The sequence below is a fragment of the Telopea speciosissima genome, chromosome 3 (genome assembly GCF_018873765.1).
Source record: "Telopea speciosissima isolate NSW1024214 ecotype Mountain lineage chromosome 3, Tspe_v1, whole genome shotgun sequence".
In the NCBI taxonomy this organism is placed as follows: Eukaryota; Viridiplantae; Streptophyta; class Magnoliopsida; order Proteales; family Proteaceae; genus Telopea; species Telopea speciosissima.
The window spans coordinates 29,202,620-29,225,558 of NC_057918.1; the positions used below are offsets into that span (position 1 = coordinate 29,202,620).

General features: G+C 39.1%; 2 protein-coding genes and 1 pseudogene across 5 annotated transcripts; 1 reads left to right on the forward strand and 2 right to left on the reverse strand.

Annotated features, from left to right (window-relative positions):
* Positions 1 to 3,344: 3,344 nt before the first annotated feature.
* LOC122656283 (glycerophosphocholine acyltransferase 1) lies at positions 3,345 to 11,155 on the forward strand. Of its 4 annotated transcripts, none has more exons than XM_043850770.1 (9): positions 3,353 to 3,546; positions 3,657 to 3,776; positions 3,952 to 4,009; positions 4,110 to 4,210; positions 5,887 to 5,982; positions 6,072 to 6,165; positions 10,270 to 10,510; positions 10,633 to 10,929; positions 10,969 to 11,155. In XM_043850770.1, exons 1-9 carry the CDS (start codon positions 3,469 to 3,471, stop codon positions 10,994 to 10,996), a joined length of 1,113 nt encoding a protein of 370 aa, XP_043706705.1. In that variant the 5' UTR covers positions 3,353 to 3,468; the 3' UTR covers positions 10,997 to 11,155. The 4 variants fall into 4 exon arrangements, 3 of the variants coding, with proteins under 3 accessions (XP_043706704.1, XP_043706705.1, XP_043706706.1); XR_006332074.1 differs by having other exon boundaries at positions 3,354 to 3,546; positions 10,633 to 11,050; positions 11,100 to 11,155; XM_043850769.1 differs by having other exon boundaries at positions 3,345 to 3,546; positions 10,633 to 11,155.
* A 1,748-nt stretch (positions 11,156 to 12,903) lies between these two features.
* LOC122656284 (uncharacterized protein At4g33100-like) lies at positions 12,904 to 13,596 on the reverse strand. Its single transcript, XM_043850772.1, has 3 exons — positions 13,334 to 13,596; positions 13,173 to 13,257; positions 12,904 to 13,059 (listed from the first exon to the last, which is right to left on the reverse strand). The coding sequence occupies exons 1-3, from the start codon at positions 13,417 to 13,419 to the stop codon at positions 12,967 to 12,969; spliced, it is 264 nt and encodes an 87-aa protein (XP_043706707.1). The 5' UTR covers positions 13,420 to 13,596; the 3' UTR covers positions 12,904 to 12,966.
* Positions 13,597 to 15,029: 1,433 nt separating this feature from the next.
* LOC122655048 lies at positions 15,030 to 21,848 on the reverse strand (annotated as a pseudogene).
* Between the last annotated feature and the right edge of the window lie 1,091 nt (positions 21,849 to 22,939).

A 22,939-nucleotide genomic window follows, 5' to 3' on the forward strand; every position in this document is an offset into this window, starting at 1 on the left:
CAAGTGAAGTCTCAACTTTCAAACACTTATGGTCTAGCAAAAAGATTTTGCACAATACTATTTGCCATTTTCTATTTTCATTCATGGCATGTGATGTATATTGTGACCTAAAAAATTGATTAGGAGAGGGTTCTTTTAGCAAGCAGCACAGAGTAGTGCTCCAATAAGGTATGGCAAAATAGTATCATACTATCATACGTTGGAGGGCATCAATGTTATTTTATGTGAAGAGGAGACAAATAGACAAAGAGGTGCTAATGTACTCGACCTCAATGGCTCAGAGATGCTATTCCCAATGATTAAATGATACCATTGTTATAAATTTACTTAGTAGACTGGTTTTGCGAATGATTATCGAGATAAACCACTTCCTAATCCTCAGCTTGACTACATCCATCATGATTCATTAAGTAATAATGTGTGCATTGTTGGACCATGATGGATTTATGTTTTGCAAATTAAAACGTCTTTGACTATGTGAGACCTTAGGATTAAGAATCGTTATCACCTCCAATTCCCTCCAATCCTTCACATAGGAGTGAAAATGACCACCTTACCCACTGTCCGAACACACTGCCCAAGGTGAGGTAGGATGGCCATAGTTGCTCCTATGTGAGGGATTGGAGGGAATTGAAGGGGGCAACGAATTGGAGGTGATAAAAATTCATGAAACTATACATCAAACCAATGCAGGAGAAGGGTTACCCGTTACCCATGATTCATATACAAGTGGCACACATGTCAAAGTCTTTTTGTGTGAGAGATTCGTACAAACTAGTGGAGTACAACCTTTTGTAAAAAAAAAACGCAGAGTAATTCTTCACCACCTTACTATGTTGGAATGTGGCCACATGATTACATGGAAGCCACGTGCACATAGCAGTAACACTCCCACTCCCCATTAGGCCCTCTTTGCTAGGGGTGCAACCAGGCCAGGGTAATTCAGGTTTTTGAAAATCTAGCTCGTGATTCCTAGGGGTCAACCCAGGCTTGGTCTGGTTGGGATATCTCTGCCTATGCTTAGGGGGCTGGGCCCTTACTTTGTCATTTTTATGTTATTTTACACAAAAAAAAAAAAATTATAAGATTATTTTACACAAAATTAGAAAAACTTAAATATGTATACGTTTAATTATTAAATCATGATTTAAATCAAATGTAAACTATGACATGCATTGTAAGCCGATTTTGCATTATTGAATGATAAAAATAGTTGTTTATAGTCTGAGAATGAAAAATCAACATAGAATATATTCTCAGAATGCATACTAAACACAGTCGTAATTTCTGGTCTAAGCTAGGACAAATTCAACATGAGGCTTTGGCCTACGCTTGGACTGGGCCAACCGTAACGCAACTCACGAGCTGGAAATACCCAACCTAGTATCAATCTTGCAAAACTTCCTCCTCGGAGCCCTTCCAATCCCACGTTTACTGGCCTTTGGAGGGTCTTGAGGCTTTTAAGCGGGAAATAAATCTTCTCCAATGTGTATCCGATGGCTAGAAGCACTCGGGGCTCATGCCCTAATGCTCCCAGTTGTTGGATGCGCGTTGGAGATGATTCGGGTCCTCATAAGTGGGGAAGGGAAGGGAAAACCCTGATAAGTGCTAAAATACACATACCCCACTATAATGCACCGTATATTCCTCATGCCCCCCTAAGGTTCTGACAAATCCACACTCCCTCAAATTTCCACGTACCATCCTTACTTTACTCCCTAAAGCCATTTAAGTCCACACTGTTAATTTCAGACATTAAATGCTAAAAACTTTTTTTAATGACCAAACTACCCTTACTTCTAACAACTTCTAAATTTGAAAATACCAAAATACCCTCATCTTCCCCAAATCATCTTCTTCTTTTACAATGTAAATACCCAATACTACCACCACCACCACCACCACCATTAGAAGTTTTCACTTCTTTGCTGTTTCAGCAATGATAAACCATTATGAGCTTCAGCCTGCAGGGGATTATAGATTCTTGATGGGTTAAAGGAAGCTGTTAGGGGGGGCACTGGCACGCCGCTGAGCTCCAGCTAGGGTTTAGGGAATGTTCTATCCTGTTCTTCGATTGTGAAAGGAAAAATGAGAAAGAGAAAGGGAGAAAGGGAAATGGAGTAGGGATGGTGATTTGGGTATTTTAATTTTGGGAAAAAGTTCTCTGTCCGGGAGTGTGGCCTACGTCAGCACTCGCATGAGTCTATCTCTCTCCTCCCCATGTGAAAAGACACTTCTACCCCCTTATGTTAAGGAGGAGAGAGATAGACACATGGGAGTGCTGGCATAGGCCACACTCCCGTACAAAAAACTGCTTCCCTTTAATTTTTCTCGTTTCTCGTTTTTTTACCACTTAAGGGCTTTTTTGTAATTACACTTTAAAAAAGGTATGATTGTATGTTTTCTTCCTCACGTTAGTAAGCTGTCCCCATGCCCTTCATGAGGGTAGTGTTCCTATTGAGTGAAGAGGCCCCCCGCATGATTCCCACAGTAAAGGTCGGAAAGGAAGAGGTGGAGATCATCTCAGCCAACCATCCGAAATAGGGGATATATAGGCCCACTTCTTGACTCGGAGTTCCGTTCGCTTCTCTTTTGGGCAGCTGTTCACCGTTGGATCTCGCCAATACAGCCCCCTATAGTTTTCGTTATCGAGATATCATTTTTTTTTTTTTTTGTTCCTAGGGATTTTTTGGCCTAAAATTAACGGTGTAGACTTAAAATGATTTTAGGGAGGTGAAGTAGGAGTGGTACGTGAAATTTTGAGGGGTGCGTGTGAGAAATATTGGGTGCATTGTCTCGACTTTTCCCTCTTTAATAATTCCCCTGTACTTATTCGTATTTCAATTTTCGATTCTGTAAGAGATAGAGAAGGGGAGAGGGAGCAGAAGCTGCGGGAAGCTTGGGCAGTTGGGCTTCAAATATGTTAACCATCAACGACACAGAATGTATCAGCCAAAACCCTCCCCCTCCCTCTCACGTTTTTTTGCTATGTAGTCCCTTAAAACTTTACATTGGTAATTTTCCAATGTAATATACATTTTTTTTTAGTAAACAAAGAATAACACATTAAGTTATATTATCCTATTCGTACCAAAAAAAAGAAGAAGTTATATTATCCCATATTCCTACCCTGATTTCTACCAGGAATTAAAAAAAAAAATCCTACCCTGATTAAGCAACAAGTTTAAGAGTCTAGTTAAAATACGTTTAGCATGTATGTCCGTGCGTGTACGGGAACAGTATAACTAGTAAAGTTTTAAGGGACTACATAGCAGGAAAAAACGTGAGAGGGAGGGGGAGGGTTTTGGCTAATACGTTCTGTCTCGTTGATGGTTAACATATTTGAGGCCCAACTGCCCAAGCTTCCCGCAGCTTCTGCTCCCTCTCCCCTTCTCGGTCTCTTACAGAATCGAAAATTGAAATACGAATAACTACAGGAGAATTATTAAAGAGGGAAAAGTGGAGACAATGTCGAACCACGAAGACAATCTCAATGAGCGAGATTCATCTGCGACGATGAATCAGAGGTTAACCGACCGTACTAAGGTGAGGAGTTTTTTTACTCGGTTTCTTCTGATCTTCAAAGACATGTCCACCTATTCATTTTGTTTTTTCTCCTTCTGATTTATTGATTTGGTGATTTATTTGGATTATAGAAAGTTGCCCAGACAAGGGAGATATTATCTAAACAAGCTGTTCAGACCAAGGAGATCTTGTCGAAACAAGCGGTTAAAATAGCTAAGCAAGCGGAAGAACACGAAAGATTTATAAACAAAGTATGCTTCTATACCGGATATCCTTGCACTTCTTTTTCTTTATCAATTGGTTTGTTTATTTTTCAGTTGTTCTCTTCATGGCGTTTTTGATATCGGTTTGTCTAAAATTTTTCCTTTTTTATTATTAATTTTTTTCAAGTTTATGTGATTTATTTCCCCCTTTTTTGATGATTAGGTGACCCACCTTATGGGGGTTATGGGCTTCGGTGCCTTCTGCTTCTTGCTGGGATCGAGTGAGTAGAGTATATAGTCAGATTTAGCCACTAATTAATCGAACAGTTATCTAGAAGGAATTTCTTTGTCCTTATTTACTTTTGAAATTTCTAATTTCAGGACCGCAAGATATCCCATACGTATACTGTTTGTTCTATGTCATCTTCGTTCCTCTACGTTGGATATACTATCGGTTCAAGAAATGGCATTATTATCTTCTGGTGAGTGCTTAGAAATTGCAAGCATTTGTGTGTTCTTCAAATGTTAGTTGGTTTGACTACACATAGGATATTAGTTAACTACAAAACCTGTTTCTGTATTTCGTGATATTGTCGTTATACATAAACAAATACTTGTTTCTAGTCCATGGTGTCTTTATCATATTTTTTTTTATCTTGATTAGGTGCCTTCAAAATGAAACAGTGCATATATGGTGTTTTCGTGCAATCTTCAGGTTGGATAAGAACAAAAGAAATTGGAGCTGCCTAAGAATAATATACATAAGAAAGTTAATGACTCATACCTGCATTGGAGGTTTTGAACGTGAACATAACCCTAGACTTTGTTCCACAATCTTCACTGTGTTTAATTTTTGGATCAGTGAAATCTGGCTTTCATCAGTTGTACAGCTTATCACATTACTTTGGTGCCTTTAATTTGATTTTTGGTTTCATGGCTACCAAGTCTTTTATGCGTACATCCTCAGTCAAGTATTATGAACCTAGGCCTTGTGCTCTTTTGAGTGTCGTGTAGGAAGGCCACATTGCAGGGCAGAAAATAATTCTAATTGCAGCTCAAAAGTGAACTTCCAATTCTCACTTTTCCATAATGCTCTTCCGCTCTTAAATTTGAATATATGGCTTTTCTTACTGGGATCATCTGTGAAAAAGTACTCAGACCAAAGGTCAGAGTTATCTCCTACACTTTGACCCTCTACATCCTCTTTTCTTTTCTAAAGACAGATCCCCATCTTTTATGTCTTCTTTATTCTTACTACAGAGGCATTGCTGATCTTGAAACTACTTTCTGCTCTCAGTGATCATTCTTACTCTCTCAATGCTCTGGTTGGTAATTTCTATTCACATGTCTGCAGCAGAGTATAATATCATAGAAAAGGTAAAAAAGATTGAGTCTGTATTTCTGTTTTAAGTGATACTGAGTGTGAATGTTGGAATAGACTGAAACGGTTTCTCTTTTGATGCTTTTATATTATACTCTTAGTGTTAAGTTTGTCACTTTGTCAAGCTAAAAATCTTTTTAGTACATAGAAATGGAACAAAGATCGAGGCATTTCTGCTTTTAGGGATACAAAGTGTGAATGGCTGGGATTTCTAGGTGTTGACTGAAATGATTTGTCTTTATTGCTTTGATATCATACTATTAGTGTTAGATTTATCAAGCTAAATAATTTTTTTAGTACTTGTGACATTTTATGTCTCATGGAATTAATAAAGTTTCTTTATTGTTTTCAGCTTTTGTTATTTTATCTCAATTTTCTTGGCATCCAGCTGACAAAACTGTAGAACACTCTGGGATTAAAATATAACCATGGGATATGTTTATACTACAACTAGAATTTATCCAAACAGATCTCTCCTGCTATTATTTTTATATTGTAGCACTAATAGTATGAACCAGGTCATATAATTCCAAGAAAAAGCAGAACTGCAAATTAAGAGGCTTGTGATTGACTGTTCAGTCAAAAAGGAGAACTCATGATGTGTAATTTGAGTAAGAGCTCAACTATTTAGAGTTTTTGAGTCTGATTGGTCAAAAAGAAAATATCAATGGTTCAAATTGTTATTGGCAAAACAAACCATATACTATGCAGGATTAGATGATAGTAATTTCCTAGAATGTTCCATGTATTGTCTCATAACTTTCTTCGGTTGTGCAGGATTTTTGCTACTATGCCAATACAATTTTCCTAGTCATGCTTCTGATTTATCCAAGAAATGAAAAGCTTTTCATGGTTTGCTTCTCGTTTGCAGAGGTAAGTGCATGGTCATGGCCTATTGTTGTTGCGTCTGAGTGATTAACGTATAGTTTTTCCTTGTCCTGACATCCCGAGTGTTGCTGTAGGGACCATTAGCATGGGCATTAATTGTTTGGCGGTGCAGCCTGGTTTTCAGCTCCCTTGACAAAATAGTTAGTGTCCTCATACATCTTTTACCTGGTGAGGAGGCATCTCTCTTCTTTTAACAGTGACACAAGCTAATAAAGCAGTAATTGGACTACAGAAGCAACACAAGCTGTTCTGTTTTTTTATTGCTTTTGTTTTATATATTTCAGGTATTTCTAATTACTATAGTTACTAACTTTCTGACCAAAATTATTATTATAAAAAACTAATAATTTTGGGGTCAGGTGTGCTTAAGGATATACTGTCTCAGTAGTTTTTTTCATTTTTTGGGATAGTGGAAATTCCTAAACTAGTGGATATGATCTCCGAATCATGATTTCTGACCTCCCTTAATGTGTAACCGAATAGAAGTATGCAGTAACATTGCTTTTGCTTATTTTGTGCAATGTGGTTAGCAAGAAGGTGTTATTCAAAATTTATTTTTGGTTTACTTGTTAAAATTGAGTTGCCAGTGAGGCATTATTTAGCCCCCCTTTTATGATACATGGAATTATTTGATGTTTTCTGTTGTCTCCGTTGTTTATTTAGATCGGCCCTTTACAGCATTAATCATTTATATATTGGTTGAGTTGTTTTGAAAAATGGGATTATTTCTGATACTTGCATCAGTGTGAAACTTTCCCTCGACTTCTTTTTTTGAGGGGTGGGGGTCAGAAAGGAATTTAGTAATAGAGAAATGATGGCAAATTGATCTACAACCTTGTGACCGATCATAATCCCTTTTGACCGTTTTAGAAGTGAGAAGGAGAGAAAGAGGGCTGGGGGTTTTGAGTAGAATCTGGGAAGGAAGTTTATGACTTTGCCCACCTAATCAAGCTGTGGATATGGTGGGATAGAAACAATATTTAATCGACAACTATTTGCATGTGGAGGGTCTTTTAGTTGTTTATTCCCCTTCTATGGAGGAAGTTTCATAGAGGTCTTTTAGTTGTTTAAGTTAGATTGTCATTTATCGTGAAGTTGTCCACCTTTTTTTGATTTTTTTCCCCTGTTGACGTATAGTTCGCTTACAACTTTACAAGAACAACTCAGCCTTATACATTTAAATGGGTTCGGCTACACAGATCCTTGAGAGGACAAAATGTAAAACAAAGTAAAGAAAAGAAGCACAACACCACAACTACAAGTCAGTCTTAAACAAATTAATTTGGGTCGTCTACACAGATCCTTGTCCTCCAGTCAGTTCTATTTGACGTCATATTAGAGACAAGACCTAAACTATGCATGCCTTTCCTCACCACTTCTCCTAGGCTCATTTTAGGCCTGCCCCTCTCTTTTAGTACCTTCAATCTGAATCAAGTCACTCCTCCGAATTGGAGCGTCCGAAGGCCTCCGTTGAACATAACCATGCCACCTCAAATGACTTTCTCATAGCTTATCCTGAATCAGGGCTACTCCCAAACCAGCTCTAATATGGTCATTCCTTACTTTATCCTTCCTGGTTTTGTGCTACTCATCCATCTCAACATCCTCATGTTCACTACGCTTAGGTTATCGATATGACACTTCTTAATTGCTCAACACTCCGCACCACACATCATAGCCGGTCTTATGACTGTCTTGTAAAACTTTCCCTTAAGCTTTAAAGGGATCCGTCGATCACATAACACTCCGGATACCCCTCCCTACTTCATCCACCCTACTTTAATCCTTAGTGAGACGTCATCTTCTATATCGCCTTCCATACTGATGATCGATCCTAGATGCCTAAAATGGCTACTTTATGAAATCTCCGCCTCATCAACTTTCATCCACTCATTCACCATCCCAGAGTTGCTAAAGTTACATAGCATATATTCTGTCTTTGTTCTCCTTATCTTAGAACCTTTTGATTCCAAGGTTGATCTCCATAACTCCAATTTGGCATTAATCCCAGCCTTTGTTTCATCCACCAAACAATGTCATCCTAGCTTGATCTGCAAATCTGTTTGTTTTGGTTCCACAACTTAGATCTATTAAACTGCAGGAAGAGATAGCTTCATAGATTATGAACTGGAAATGATAATTTCACAACTAAAACTTGTTTATTTTGTACTTTGTTTCCTAATAGATGACAGGAATGGAGGGAGGATGCTCTGATTTAAAAAATGGTTTATATTGTTTGTGGGGTCCAGGGTAGGGATCCAGCTGCTTGGCTTGTCTCTTAGTCATTCAATTTTTCTTGTATTTTTCCTCATTTGGTTTGTTTCCCCATCATACCATCAGTTTCATGTTATGTCTGTACTGTCTGGTTACAAGATTACCTCTTCCTAGGATTGGTTTATCCACTAATGATTCCTTCAAGGATTTAATCATATTGGACCTTGTATCCAGGAGGTGCTCTTCTGGATCAATTTGGATTGGCTGTTCCACATGAAGGATCGGCTAATCCATTTTGTAAAATAAATTGTATTGGTCATCCAGTTTTGATCCAGATCCAGTTCGGTATTGATTGATCCTTGAGTCCATAGATGATAGATCCATTCATTTCTCATCCTTCATTTTCAATTATGTTGATGATAACATTGTTTTGTTGAGATCTTTACAAAGTTGGTAAATTGTCAGCTTTCTTAACAGGAAGTTATTGGCTAGAAATTAAATTTATACTCTTCGCCATTGTCTCTTAGTCAATCAATTTTTCTTGTATTTTTCCTCCTTTGGTTTTGTTTCCCCATCATACCAACAGTTTCATGTTATGTCTGTATTGTCTGGTTACAAGATTACCTCCTCCAAGGATTGGTTTATTCACTAATGATTCCTTAAAGGATTTAATCATATTGGACCTTGTATCCAGGAGGTGCTCTTCTGGATCAATTTGGATTGGCTGTTCCACATGATGGATCGGCTAATCCATTTTGTAAAATAAATTGTATCGGTCATCCAGTTTTGATCCAGATCCAGTTCGGTATTGATTGATCCTTGAGTCCATAGATGATAGATCCATTCATTTCTCATCCCTCATTTTCAATTATGTTGATGATAACATTGTTTTGTTGAGATCTTTGCAAAGTTGTTCTTTACGGGAAGTTATTGGTGAATATGTAGTCGTGCTTTTGGTAACCTTCTCTGATTTGCAGATTGGCTTGCATTAGATCCCCGTATTAGTTATGAGTTGGTTCAACTTGTTGACCATGTATGGATAATCCATCTTGATGATGTGCAGCATGTGCCTTTAATTGCTTTTTGCTAGCTTGATCTGCAAATCTGTTTGTTTTGGTTCCACAACTTAGATCTATTAAACCGCAGGAAGAGATAGCTTCATAGATTATGAACTGGAAATGATAATTTCACGACTAAAACTTATTTATTTTGTACTTGTTTCCTAATAGCTGACAGGGATGGAGGGAGGAGGCTCTGATTTAAAAAATGGTTTATATTGTTTGTGGGGTCCAGGGTAGGGATCCAGCTGCTTGGCTTTTTTGCCACATGACAATGTCCATACCCATATCTAACAATGTGTTCATTCTCAGTTCAACCTGACATTGTCGCGTTTCAAAATAATGCTTTGGAAGTTTTTCATGTGGCAATAAAGGGAATTCTCGTCTACCCAATTATTATTGTGACGAATAAATCAATCCACATGCCTAATGGGTGAGACAGCTGAAAAGTATTCTCTCTTTGCCTCAGCCAGTGACCTTGTTCCCACTGTACATTGACAGATGAGGTGTGCTTGATTTAACCAACTTACTTTTTCCAACTCTTATTTGATTGCAATGAAGAGGTGGAGAGTAACTTAGCTTATATTTAGCACCTCAAACAGGATTTGGAGGATGGCTTATAGGATTGGCTAAAGTTGGTCTACAGTTCCTGGTCAATGGTGGTTCTTTTCGAGTGTCATCATCTCATACTTACCCGTAAGTGAAAGACAAAAGTGAGGTGTACAAGATTTTGTTGGACGACTTACTTGATGGCTAAGACCATTAGATCTTGATCGTTCTTTGCTGCTGTTGTTCCCCTTGTCTCCACACACTTTGAGAGAGAGAGAGAGATCTCATTTCGTTCTGTTCTAGAGCCAACTAAGAAAGATACTGCTCTTGAATTTAGGGAAGTTTTAGTCCTATACAATAGAAGTAGATCTCATGTTTTTTTTGTTTTGTATCCATGTTTTTCTTATGGAATTATTTAGCTATATAATATCTGCTTCCGAATCCATTGCAGGGATTGTCTTCTTTGTTATTCGGTGGTGGGATCCAGCAACATTTGAAGCCATGCGTCCAGATGGGAATGCAGGTCACAGAGCTTCATGGCCTTATGTGGAAAGCAAATCCTATTTGTGGACATGGCTGTTTGTTGTCCCCCTAGTTGCTTACACTTTATGGCAGGTTCTCTATTTTCTCATTGTTAATGTCCTGCGCCGGCAGAGGCTATTAAGGGATCCTGAAGTTATGACTTCCTACAGGTTCACTCTTTCTCTGATATATAATGAAGACACATAGTCTAAATGGGCTGAAGGGCTAGTTCTTTGATCAAACTTTTTCATCTCTGCTGTTGTTCTGTTCTAATGTTTTTTGGTCTCGATAGGGAACTCTCGAAGAAGGCACAAAAGGCGAATAACATATGGTGGCGTTTAAGTGGGTTACTTGGGGATCAAAATCGGATGTTCATGTATATCCTGCTCCAGGCTTTATTCACTGTTGCAACCATGGCACTCACTGTCCCCATATTCTTATCTTACAAACTTCATGTGAGTTTCCAAATACTCAAAGTCTCTGCAACCATATGGAATGGAGGAAGCTTCCTACTTGAAGTTATGCCAAGACAGGTGATTCTCAAGGAGAAGAAGAAACTGGAGATGCAGCCTATCCCAACCCAGCCAGACCAGACTGCCACCATGGTAGTAAATTCGACAGGAACTAGTCACTCTGCTGAGACTGATCATTCATAACAGCTGTGTACAACTAAAGCCTTGTAAAATTCTGTTTCACCATCAACTTGATCTGTTTTTGTTTTTTTTTTTGTGGTGGGGAGGGGGTAGGGGTAAAAAATAGAACTTTTGTTTGAGTTGCATTTGCTTGTAGCAATCAATGCTGATTATGTTCTGTTGTTAACCTTTGGCTTGTAAATTAGATGCATTATGCACTAACCAAGTAGGGCATGGTCCTTTTAGAGACTTTTGATGCTGGTAGAAACAACAGGTGGTGAGGTTTTCGCTGGCTGTGAGCTTAGCTTTCACTAAATTACATTCCTTCATTTTTTTGGTTTTTTTTCTTTTGTTCATTTATTTTAGAATGTATGCTTTTATGTATTTCAATTTTCAAGTGAGCTTCTGGCAAGGGGAGTGCTAGCGTCACAAGTGTTGTAGGATCCATATTTGTACATGGATGGGTTGCTCTTTAATATATAGTGGATCCTGGTGGTGTACGACCGCATGGGGCATTAATCTTTGTGTACATAGTATTTTCCTTCTGTCAAAAGAAACATATATTTGATTAATAAACAAATTGGCCCATTTAATCTACTTACCAATTGATTTGCCTGAAACCAGAACTGAAGTTAATCTCCGTTGCAGTTTTTTGGTAAAGATAGAACTATATATTAGAACGTGAAGAACGCGTAGGAGATTGAGATAACAACTCAATCAGCCACGGAGCGGAGTTGAGGTAAACTGTCGTGCACATACAAGACAAGACCCTTCTAGCTAGGGAATTTGCTACACAGTTAACATCCCTAGGAATAAAAGAGAAAATACAATCCTTGGAAGTATGTCGAGATATGAATGATATCCGAGATAATAGGCTGGATGGAGAGGGGAGGAACTCTTGTAGTATCTTGGATGTAGTGGATCAGAGCTTTGCAATCTGACTCAACAATGATACTCTCTATACACTCCGAGATTGCTTCTAAGAGACCAACACGCAGAGCCAGAGCTTCACCTTCAATAACTGAAGTGAAGGAAATGACTTCAGATTTTGCAAGGATAGATCTTGCACCATGATCCCGAATAATCAAACCAGCTCCACATAGCTTGTGGTTCGAGCTCCACGATGCATAACAGTTAAGTGTATGAAAAGGAGATGATTGGGGAGTCCAGATCGCAGGCGAATCTTGTTGATGTTGGTCACCCTTATCCACCAAGGTGTGAGGCTTAGTCCGTTGCAGTTTGGAGCGGCTTAAGAGAGTGGACCAAACCATTGCTTCTCTCTATCCAAAAGTGGATTTAATTGATGCCAAACAATCAGCTGTGTAGGTGAATTACCTGTTGACTGACATACTTCATCTCAGTGGCAGAGCTTTTCGGATATAACAATGAAGCAGAATGGCTGGTTTTACATTTCCAATTCAAGAACAAATGAAGGGTCGTACTACCCTCTTCTCTCTCTTTTGATCTAGCTTCAATTTTTCCCTTTTCCTGCAAGTGGTTTGGTTGGGTGGCTTGAGATCTAAAATATTTGATGCTCTTAAAAATCATTACTGACACCATTCCAGAGGATCTTCTGAATTTAACCCGGAGCGATTGTCATGCAGGAAATTTACTCAAGGGTTGCATTCTCTTTGTGATCATATTCGGGTATTTCATGGGACCAAGACTTTCCATGAGGGGTTCTTGGATTATAAGGTAGTTGAGGTTTTGACTCTTCTCAAGCCTTGATACATTTACATAGTTAAGCAGGGTAAATAGAATTACAGGTTGTTCTTTGAACTGTGTGGGTTATCAGTTATCATAGAATCAAGCAGTCATTCATTTAAAGCATAGTAAGACAAGAAACTAAGAAGCCATAGGAGTCGGTACATATGGTTCCTCCACCACCACTGATTCTTCCAAGCTAAAACTGGGGAACTCAAAAACTTATATTAACAACGACAAGTACAGTAAAAAAAGATTTGACGGAAGGCCTATAAATGGTTATAATATTACTAGGAAGTGGTGGCATCATCTGGGTCGACAGGAGGATAGATCATAGCTTCGGCTTTGAGGAAGCGGCTCAAATTCTCATCTTCTAAATGGTGCTGTGAAACAGAAGATAAGAAGAGAGAATAAACAAGAGCATTTCATGTGAGTTTTCAACTACAAAGAAATGACCAGACAAGATTCCAATTAAAGGAGGAGGAAAAACACATACAGAAAGGCAAACTCTGTATTTCTGCCACTCGGAAACACATTCATCTTTGTCCCACTGGCCCTTCAAGAGCTTTTCCGAGTACCACCTGCTTTATCATTATTAGTATTAAGAGAGAGAGAGAGAGAGAGAGAGAGAGAGAGAGAGAGAGAGTTGAAATTGACCTGTTGAAGCATTGGTGGTATGCAGTTCTGAGATGGGCACAGGGCGATGTTGCAGAAGCACTCCTCTTGGCTTTCTTGATCCCCATGTCATACAGTATATACACTAATCCCCTTCCTTGATTGTCAATTTCCTCCTACTTGCGTAACCCCGTGCTTGTTCCTCTGCCTTGCCCTGGCCGGCCAGTGCTTCTATCTTCCTGGTTAGTTTGTGACTTTGAAAATCTAGTTTCTTCTCCTGTTGTATTTTCGGTCAAACCTCCTCTACACTTCTTCAGGCTTTAATAATATTAATATTAACCCTGAAATCATGAACCATTAATAAATCATATAAACTCGCAACCCAGGCTTGCAGTTTCAGAGCTGAACGACTCCACTTACTGTGAATTGACAGATAAAAAGGCAGGGAAATTTAAGCATCTGCACTTCTTCTGTAACGTTTCAATTCTGCTTTAGTTTTGTAAAATTTAGATTTGGAATCAATCCCTTTAAACAAATTTTCAAATCGTAATCCACCAGTAGCTGTGAAACAAAAATTTACCTCATGATCATGAAGAAAGACGTCGATATGTTTGATTAAGTTCATACTTCGCAAAATCCATCTTCAGCTTCTGACTCTTAAGATTCTAGAATCAGTTGCAGTGGCCAGAAATCTACCCAAGTCCATAACCAAAAACTTACCAATGGATTATTCTCCTTAATAAAGTAAGAAAGAATAAGTCAAACTAATAGATTTGGATGGATATGAATGGGTCCATATGACACAGACCTCACACCTATCTCATCTAACATGTAAGATAAAATATTATTTATTTTTTCTTCCCTATTTTATGGGTTTCCAACACCTAGATCCCATATGCAGTGTTCAGATGGGCTGGTGCAAAGTGATGTTAATAGGTTACAATTTTATATATATAAAAAAGGTAGGTTACAATTGTAAAGTGAGTTCAAAGTTTAGACTTATTTGATGCCATTTCAATATCTAATTATTGCAAGTTTATAGAACTTTGAACTCACCTTTTAAGGTACCTCCCCTACCTCTTCTGCCCAATGTGATGAAACAACAGTCTTATTACATGGTCACATCACCAATGGTGAAGGAATTCGCAACACAGATCTTCTACGGCGTGCCGCCCTGTCCTGCTTGTACTGTGCAGACACAGGGCCACGCACAATGACCGCCTTACCCCCACTCGAGCAAGGCGTTCGGGCAGGGGTAAGGTGGTCAATGCACACCACCTTGTGTCTGCGCAGCACGGCAGGATGGGCAGCCCGCGCCGTAGAAGATCTGGATCCAAGAATTCAACCCTATAGAAAGAAGAGGAAAATATTAGAGGCCTAAACAGTTGAAATAGACCACAATTTGACAAATGGCCTGTTCCCTGAATTTCTTGTCGTGTTACTTTCAAGCGCCAAGAATAAGAAAATAGTTTCCATTAAAAATAGAAAGAATACCATAATTCCACAAGCCAACCCTTTCGCTTACTTAGTAGGAAAGCTGATTGTTGATCAGTTAGGAGTAGAGACTGGATAGAGCATTTGGACACAAGTCTGGTACAAACTCCCATACTCCACCAACCTAAACAGGCTAGTCAATTCAGAAACAGTACTGGAGATCTGTGAAAATCATATGAAATAATACATTATCTTACATACAAAAAGAATCTAAATACAACAAATATATAATTGCTTCCAAAGATTGAGATTATATACACAGCTTGCCACAACGAAATGTAGAAATGCAGAGTGTGGTGTAAGGATGACAGGAGGAGTTGGGAGAGGGCTACCATGCTCATGGGATCATCCTGGCCATTGTAATAAAAACATAAACCCAGAATTCTCATGAATTAGAGGTGGAAAATCAATATCAGCTATGTCTATCTGCTGCATTGATTTGGAGATGTCATCTACAGAAAATGGTATGCAGCAGTGAACAAAGAGAAACTCACAAAGTTGGTTTATGTACTCATACAGAGGGATCTCAAGATCTCTGGTCTTAAGGGATGTGGAACTGTTAAAAAAAAAACTTGAGTCATCATCTAACAAGAAAGAACTGTTGACAGCATTGTTGGAATCTTCAGTCATTAGAACTCTCATACTCGAAATAACCTACCAAGCGAGAGAGATTTGCAGTGATTTAACTAGAAGAATCTGCAATTCAGGGGGACTGAATAGGATCCAGAAAACAGAAACAGCAGTCATAATATAATGGAAAAAGTTTGATACTCCAACTGGGGCATCACAAGTTAATAAAACTGGAAAGTGATTGGTACCTATACTTACATCTGTAGATAAACTGTGTGTGCTGTATTTGTCATCCCAGTACATGGTACTGATCCTGTATAACTGTTGTATGCTTAGCACCAAAAAGAAGCATAAGACGAGCACCCACTGGGCAGAGATTTTTAGTTATTTCTTTCAGGGTTTTCTTAGGTTTTTGATGTATGACCTGAGTTATGACATACATAAAGAAAAAAGTGGGTAAGAAAATATATAACAGTAGAAAAAGATAATAAGACGCACCATGAAACCAATTGTCTGTCTGATATGCTTCAATTCATCCCAAGCTGAACCAGCATACTGTTTGTAACCAAATTTCATAAAAAAAGTTATTGGAAAGAACCCAGGCAACAAATTTGCTATGGTTTGATAAATGATCACCTCTTCAGTGGCGTCATAGCACCACTGCTCTAACTCAGCCAACCCTGCTTTTACGTACTCCCCATTGCTGAATGAGCAACATTCACGTCGCAAAAGGAAGCTGTAGAAAGAGAAGGGAGACGGAAGGAATGCAAGAAATTAACAAGAGACGGATAACAAAATTCTTTTACCTGGCTGAAATATTTAATTAAATGCCTTATGATTGGAAGAGAAGAAGCTTTGAACACATTTACCTGTAAATTGTGGACTAAGAAGGGGGGAACCTGTAAAGTCAGAGACATGTCTGAGTTATTATGTTTTATGACAGAAGATTGTAAATGCAAATTGTTTTTGAACTGGACTCACAAAGTTGGCTTCCATAATCTTCAAGTTACTATTCAAACTATTCAAACTTTCTGTCCTTTCATTAAACTTGCCCTGGATGTCCTGGGTGCCTGCATGTTTCATAAAAAGGATTTGAGCATGATGATGCCAACACACCCCGAAAAAAAGAAGTAAAGTTATAAAAATATCAGCAAATACAGTATTAATATTCATATGTAAAGGGGAAGAGTTTCTATATCTTACACAGAATTTAAGGTTGTTTGGTCAGGTTCATAGAAAATTTCATATGTATGTTAAAAAGTAGAGCTAACTTTCTTAAACTGAATGTGTATTTGAGCTACTTAACACTATCCAATTGAAAATCTGTTATCTGTAGTTTGGATCCTAGAATCCAAACTGCCATGAAATACCAGATTTACATTCGATCAGGTAGTGCAAATCAGGAACCATGGAAGTTGGTGATCATCCTGCTTTAATTCCCACGACCAATAGGAACTCATACCTCTACCTAAAACTATTGAATTCTAACAAAGAGAATTTCCTGAGGTAGTGAAGAGTTAAAACTGACAGATAATAAATTTTGATCTGGGTCGGTAACAAGTAATCCTAAACTGATGAGAGTTTTTAATCTCTACTGCCCAACAAGGTGTTTAATTATCCACTCTCACATCCTCCCCCCCCCCCCCCAAAAAAAAAAAAAAAAAAAACAAATGGCACGGATGAGATAATGCAAATTCTAGCGTATGTTAAAATTGTGTAGCAATGACCTGGATACATAATCCAAGCAATGGAGAGATCTCTTTCTTCAGATTATCCCTTATCATTACATATATCTTCTCAAGGAATGCTGTAAGTTGCTGCTTAAACAGTAAAGCAGGATATTTGGCTTCAACTAGTTGCAGATCATCCAATCCACCTAGCATCCGACCATTAAGAAATGGGAGTCCAGCACTTTGTGGAGATGCTGTAAGTCCCTGAAGAAAATTTTGGTGAGCATGATACAAAAATTTAAATGCAAACTACGTTGAGGTATGAGCATAAGCACATATAAAAAGATAAAACAGATAACTGGTTCTTACTTGAGACATCCTTCCAAACAAAGAAGCTGATCTTCGCCTTTGAGGAGCCAAGCTAGCTGCACCATTTGCTTTTAGGGTGCGTTGGAGAAGCAACAATAATGTGGATGAATTTGATAACCAATAGGCTGGCACATCATTATTATCCTGGGCCTTCAGCAGGGTAAACAGTGCAGCATCAGTAAAACGGCATTATAGTAACATGATACAAGAAAATCTGACCATTTACCCATCATATTAGTGGAAAGATTATTTTTCTTGTACAATTCCAGTGTTCTTCCCCCAAGTCATGAGATAAGTTTCATGGATTAATGACTGTCATCCTAACTCACTAAGTACACAAATTTGGATAGTCGCAAGCTGAGATTTTTGAGGTACCTCAATAGCTGATACTATTGTTTGAATAATACGGTCAAAGACTGTGGTTCTTTCAACTTCAAATGACATCCAGTGAAGAAGGCATTTATAAATGATACAAGCATCACAACCACCCTTGGCAGACCCCGATAATCATAGCCTATCCTGTTCCAGTTACAACTCACTCCTTAGATATCACGGAGCGATGATCATCCAACACCTGTATCCCTGTTGGTAAGTGTTGTAGCACTAGGGAGTGACATTCCTAGCCATATGCATTCTAAATGGTAAAGTACGAGGTGTACAGTGCTCCCACATCCCCTACTACAGCATACCATATCTCTTGTTTCCAAGTCGACTACGACATCTAAACTAACATGGTAATAATTTACATTTCCAACATACCGCATCACATCAACAACCATCTAATTCCATAATTCACATGTCACAACATAGATAATTTAATAAAAGAGTTTCTAACAATGTGTACAAATAAAATTCATACATGTGCATAGTTCCTAATCAAACAACTAATGCAATATACATTCCTCAAAAGAATTCGATATCCATCCCCACTCACCTTGTTGTATTGGTGATCGTGAAGTTAGTTTGGTTCTCGAGTCGGTTGCGGATAGGTTTCGACGACCAAGTAGTTATGCCCTATGATTATTAAACCATACACATGAGTTAGAAGATGTCCAAGTGTAGGTGGGGTCCAAGGGTAGCCTTAGGGTTAGGTTAGATTAGGTTTAAACACCAAAATAGACTTGACAGTCACTCTGGTTGATGGAGGTGGTCTACCAAAGGGATCGACCAAAGTGATACAGTATTTAAGCTTATAATTTTGATTGTGTTCGCATTCTCTGGTTGATGGAAGCGGTCGACCAGAGATTTTTCAGCAGCAGAATTAAAAGGGAAAACAGGGTTTTAGGGAGCTTTAGGGGTTGGATTACAACCAATTGGCCTTAGGGATGGTATCTACATATGAATTTGAGTTCCTATAACTCAAATTGGGTTAGGAAAATGGGCGATTTGATGGATTGATGTTGGGGCTGGGTGCATGCATGGGGTTTGGGTTCCAATTCATGAAATCAGCCATGCATGGCTAGAATTGAATTTCAAATGTTAAATTTCATGCATGCAAGAAGAGAATTGGTTAGTTATTAAATCCGAATAGGTTTAGCTTGGGTTAATGGGCTTAGATTTAAACATGCACACAGAATTGGGTCTTGATATATACCAATTCAAGTATGGAAGAAGGGTAATTGTCTAATTGATCAATTTCCTAACCTAAAACAGAATTGAGCTAAGTAAAAGAGTTTGAATGCAATTAGGTTCCAATTACATCAATTTAATCATTCATGGTAATAGATGATCAAATTCATCTCAACATAGAATTTTAATTAGGTTCTTAGACTGATGAATAGGTTAGAGATGGAGAGTTAGGGTTAGTCTAGCTATTACCTCCAAGGGATGAAATCGGGTAGGGGTTTGTGTAGGTATCCAAGGTTTTTCCCAAGCTCCTTCTTCCTCTCTTTCTTCTTCTTCTCTTTTTCTTCCTCTTCCAACGATTTGAACAGTAAAGGGGCTTTAGTCTTAAGAATGGGTTTATATAGACAGTGGACCTAAGGATTGTTTGGCTAAGGCCCAATAGCCCTAAAACAGATTTTTAAGTCGAAATCACGTACTTGAATCGATATGTGGGTCCCGCGTACTAATATTGTCAGGGAAATACTCCAACTAGGTAATTGAGATATGGCGGTGAAATTCCTGACTCAAGATATCGGGCCCCGCACTCCCGAAACAGAGATTTGCTATGACAGCAACTCTTGTCGATGAGGGTGGTCGACTAGAGGGATCAACCAGTGTGTGGTTTCCTTGCTGTCCTAGTGTCGGGACACCTCGAGTGTCGGTGTCATCACGCACAATCACCCTCAACATAAGCCTCATGCCTATAATACCCGATATATAGGTAGGGTTAGCCATTAAGAGTTTCTTACCATGAGTGGTACATTTGATGGTGAACATTGCAATTGCACGGGGGAGATATCTGTCGTCGTGCTGACATATAGGAAACTACCCCGGGGGTTCCTTCTTCTCGTTCAAACACTCGGTTAATATTTCATAACGTACTAGTGGCTACAACTTCGAGTTCCGAACCTACAATTGAATTCGGGTTAAGATTCGGATTTGGATCCGGGTTAGGATTTGAGCTAAATTGTAACACCCAGAGGACAAGGGGCCGGGATGTAAGGAGGAGAGGGAGGAGAGGGAGGGGGATAAATGGTATGGCTAAGGATGGTAGTGTTGGCGGTGACTATGGAGGGCATAGGGGGAGCTTGAAAGTGACCGGAAATCAAAGGAGCTTCCTCTCTAGGAAGACATACCAAGGTTTCATATCAAACTGCCGTGGTTAGATATTCCATTATTAATTATAACTTTTAGCAATATTAATCATGCTAAGGTTTATGAAGAACAATCAAAACGATATATTGGTACCATTCAACATGCTTTGATATTATTCTTTTAACCAATAAAATTTATCAACATTGCATCGTGCCAAATTATTATTACTACATGATCAATAATAAAAAGAGTGGCTAAGGCTATACAAATGGGTACTCCATTGCATTTGTTGCAATCAAAATTGTTTAATGCAATTTTTTCTCTCTTTATAATATTGTAAAGTACACTAAGTTTGTTAAATAATACAACATAAAGGATGTTATGGAGGCTTCCTAGCCAAACCAAATAGTAACATCACGATCTAGCAACTAGCTAGCGTAAAATGTAAATCATTAAGTATATTTATATATTTAACCCCATTAAATTTTTTTTTTTGGGAAAACTATAATTACCCCTGATATTTTTCTTTAGGATTGATTTACGTATTTTTTATAGGGTAATTTACACATACCACCCTTGAGGTTTAACGAAAGTATAATTTTACCTTCCAGTTTTGGATAATTCTACGTACCCCCCTGAAGTTTACAAACATTAACACATACACCCATTCCGTCAGTTTATGACTAACAGTGTTAAAATTAAGGGGTAAAGTTACAAAAATGCCCTCGCAAGAAAAAAAAAAAACCTGTAACTCATCTTCCCCAAATGAGTTACAGGTATCACTGTGGACAACACCATGGAAGCTGAGATGTTGGAGAACCGAGTTTTTGGCCAAGCTCGGAGCTCTAAGGTGAGCTCCGACATCTCGGCTTCCATGGTGTCATCAACTTCAATGATTGTGTTTTTTTTTTTTTTTTTGTTTTCTTGCAAGGGCATTTTTGTCAGTTCACCCATTGATTTTAACACTCTTAGACCTAAACTAACGAAATGGAGGCATGTGTTAACTTCTGTGAACCTCAGGGGGTACGCAGAATTTTCGAAAACTGAGGGGTTTGATTATATGTACATGATACCTCAGGGGTGGTATGTGTAAATTACCCTTTTTTATACCTTGGATTAGATGAATTGATTGGATTTTCTCTGACACTGTTTAAGTATTGTTCTCCCCCCCCCTTTCTTTTCTATATTCTAAATGAGTTCCTAAATTGGAAGGTTGAATCAGGCAGCAGCATCCGTATATGGGAGGACCACTGGATTCCTTCGATACTGGGGTATAAGCGGAGATTTCCTAGGCTTGAGGGATGCACACTCGATAGAGTCTCATATCTTATTGATTCAGCAAATAGAACCTGAAATCTTCATCTCATTAATGAAATGTTTCATCCTTCAGACCGAGACGAGATCATCAAGATTCAACTGGGCCTTTTCCCCCAAGAGGATCACCAATTCTGGGCCGCTGCGGCTAATGGGACTTTCACAATGATGCGTCAGAAAATCGTCCGATGGTCCTTCGAGTGCTGTAACTTGCAAAAGACCCTGAGTGGCAAAGGAGAACCGGTGTTGTTCCAGCCTAGGACTCTCCGATGCCTAAGTTAGATCTCTCTGAGCAAACAGATGAGTGAGTAAAATTCAAGATGCCTTATGGTGTAACATACCTTCCCTTTTATAATGAAGTATGGCGGTACGAAGAGTCCTGTTTGACGGCGAATAATCCATGTAGCAGATAGAGTTCCAGAGTGTCTGGGGTTCTTCATGGTTGGTTGCTTCTCTACGGAGAGATAGTGTCCTGATAGGAATGGTGTCTCTAATAGATAGATATAGGTGTATTGTTAGATGAAGTGTTTGTGTCCGTCTTGGATTGTGTAGTTGGTAGAGGATAGTATAGAGTCCTGAAGGTGGTATGGGTCTTGTTCAGGACGGTGGGACAAAGTCCAGGTGACGGTGCAGTCCTTGTTGGGGACGATGGTGGTATCCTAGTCCAAGTCTGTGAAGGGTGATTGTTTGGTTCATGTTTATAGCGGGCCGTGTGGTTCGAGCCCGCGGTTGGTTTTTTGCTGGCCCGATCTTGGTCCACCTCCTTAGGCCGGGGACACGTGACGACCTCTGATTGATTGGTGTGATTTTGGGTTTATCACACAGTTAAATTTGCATATAGAAGCTTATTTGATTAGCGTGCTGTCCTTCAACAAGAGAAAGGGACCTCCTCGAGGCAGCATGTTTGGTCCCAAGTCCAAGAAAAGACGTGGTCCAAGATCTGGTCGTGCCCTACTCTGCCTAAGATAAGAAATTTTATGTGGCGGGCTTGCACGCATGGGTTATCTTCGGTTGAAGCTCTACACCAGAGGAAAAACCCAATTGACATTGCTGGCAGCGTTGCGGCAAATTGGAGTCTGATGATCACATCTTGTTCGAGTGTGAGTTTGCTAGAGCGGTGTGGTTCGGTTCCCCGGTTTCGTTTTCGATCCCAAGGGGCCGGGATTTTACTCTTCACAGATGGATTGAATCATGGGGAGCTCTTAAGCATGGCGACAAGAAATCCTTGAACGAGTTTCAAAGTGTGGCAGCATTTATAGCTTGGCAGCTTTGGATCTTTAGAAATGATTTTATATTTAAGAGGAGAATTTGGTCCCCATTTGATGTCATTACAGCTGCTGTGCTGGCCTCCCGGGAATTTGTGGAGGTTAAGCTGGTAGGGCGCCTCAAGCTCTTTCTCTTTCACCAAGATCCGCAAGTTGGCGTCCTCCCCCTTCAGGCTTCATCAAAATCAATTGCGATGCGTCTTCGACTCCAGGTTGTAATTCGGGAGGTCTTGGTTTCACCCTCCGAAATAGCCGTGGTATTTGCA

Bases quoted from the DNA above. Each gene is read 5' to 3' on its own strand.
- LOC122656283 (XM_043850769.1), top strand. From the start codon at position 3,469: ATGTCGAACCACGAAGACAATCTCAATGAGCGAGATTCATCTGCGACG. The intron at 3,777-3,951 runs GTATGCTTCTAT...TTTGATGATTAG, and splicing joins ACGAAAGATTTATAAACAAA to GTGACCCACCTTATGGGGGT. The intron at 5,983-6,071 runs GTAAGTGCATGG...GTGTTGCTGTAG, and splicing joins TTTGCTTCTCGTTTGCAGAG to GGACCATTAGCATGGGCATT.
- LOC122656284 (XM_043850772.1), bottom strand. From the start codon at position 13,419: ATGGGGATCAAGAAAGCCAAGAGGAGTGCTTCTGCAACATCGCCCTGT. The intron at 13,258-13,333 runs GTCAATTTCAAC...ATGATAAAGCAG, and splicing joins TACCACCAATGCTTCAACAG to GTGGTACTCGGAAAAGCTCT. The intron at 13,060-13,172 runs GTATGTGTTTTT...TCTGTTTCACAG, and splicing joins AATACAGAGTTTGCCTTTCT to CACCATTTAGAAGATGAGAA.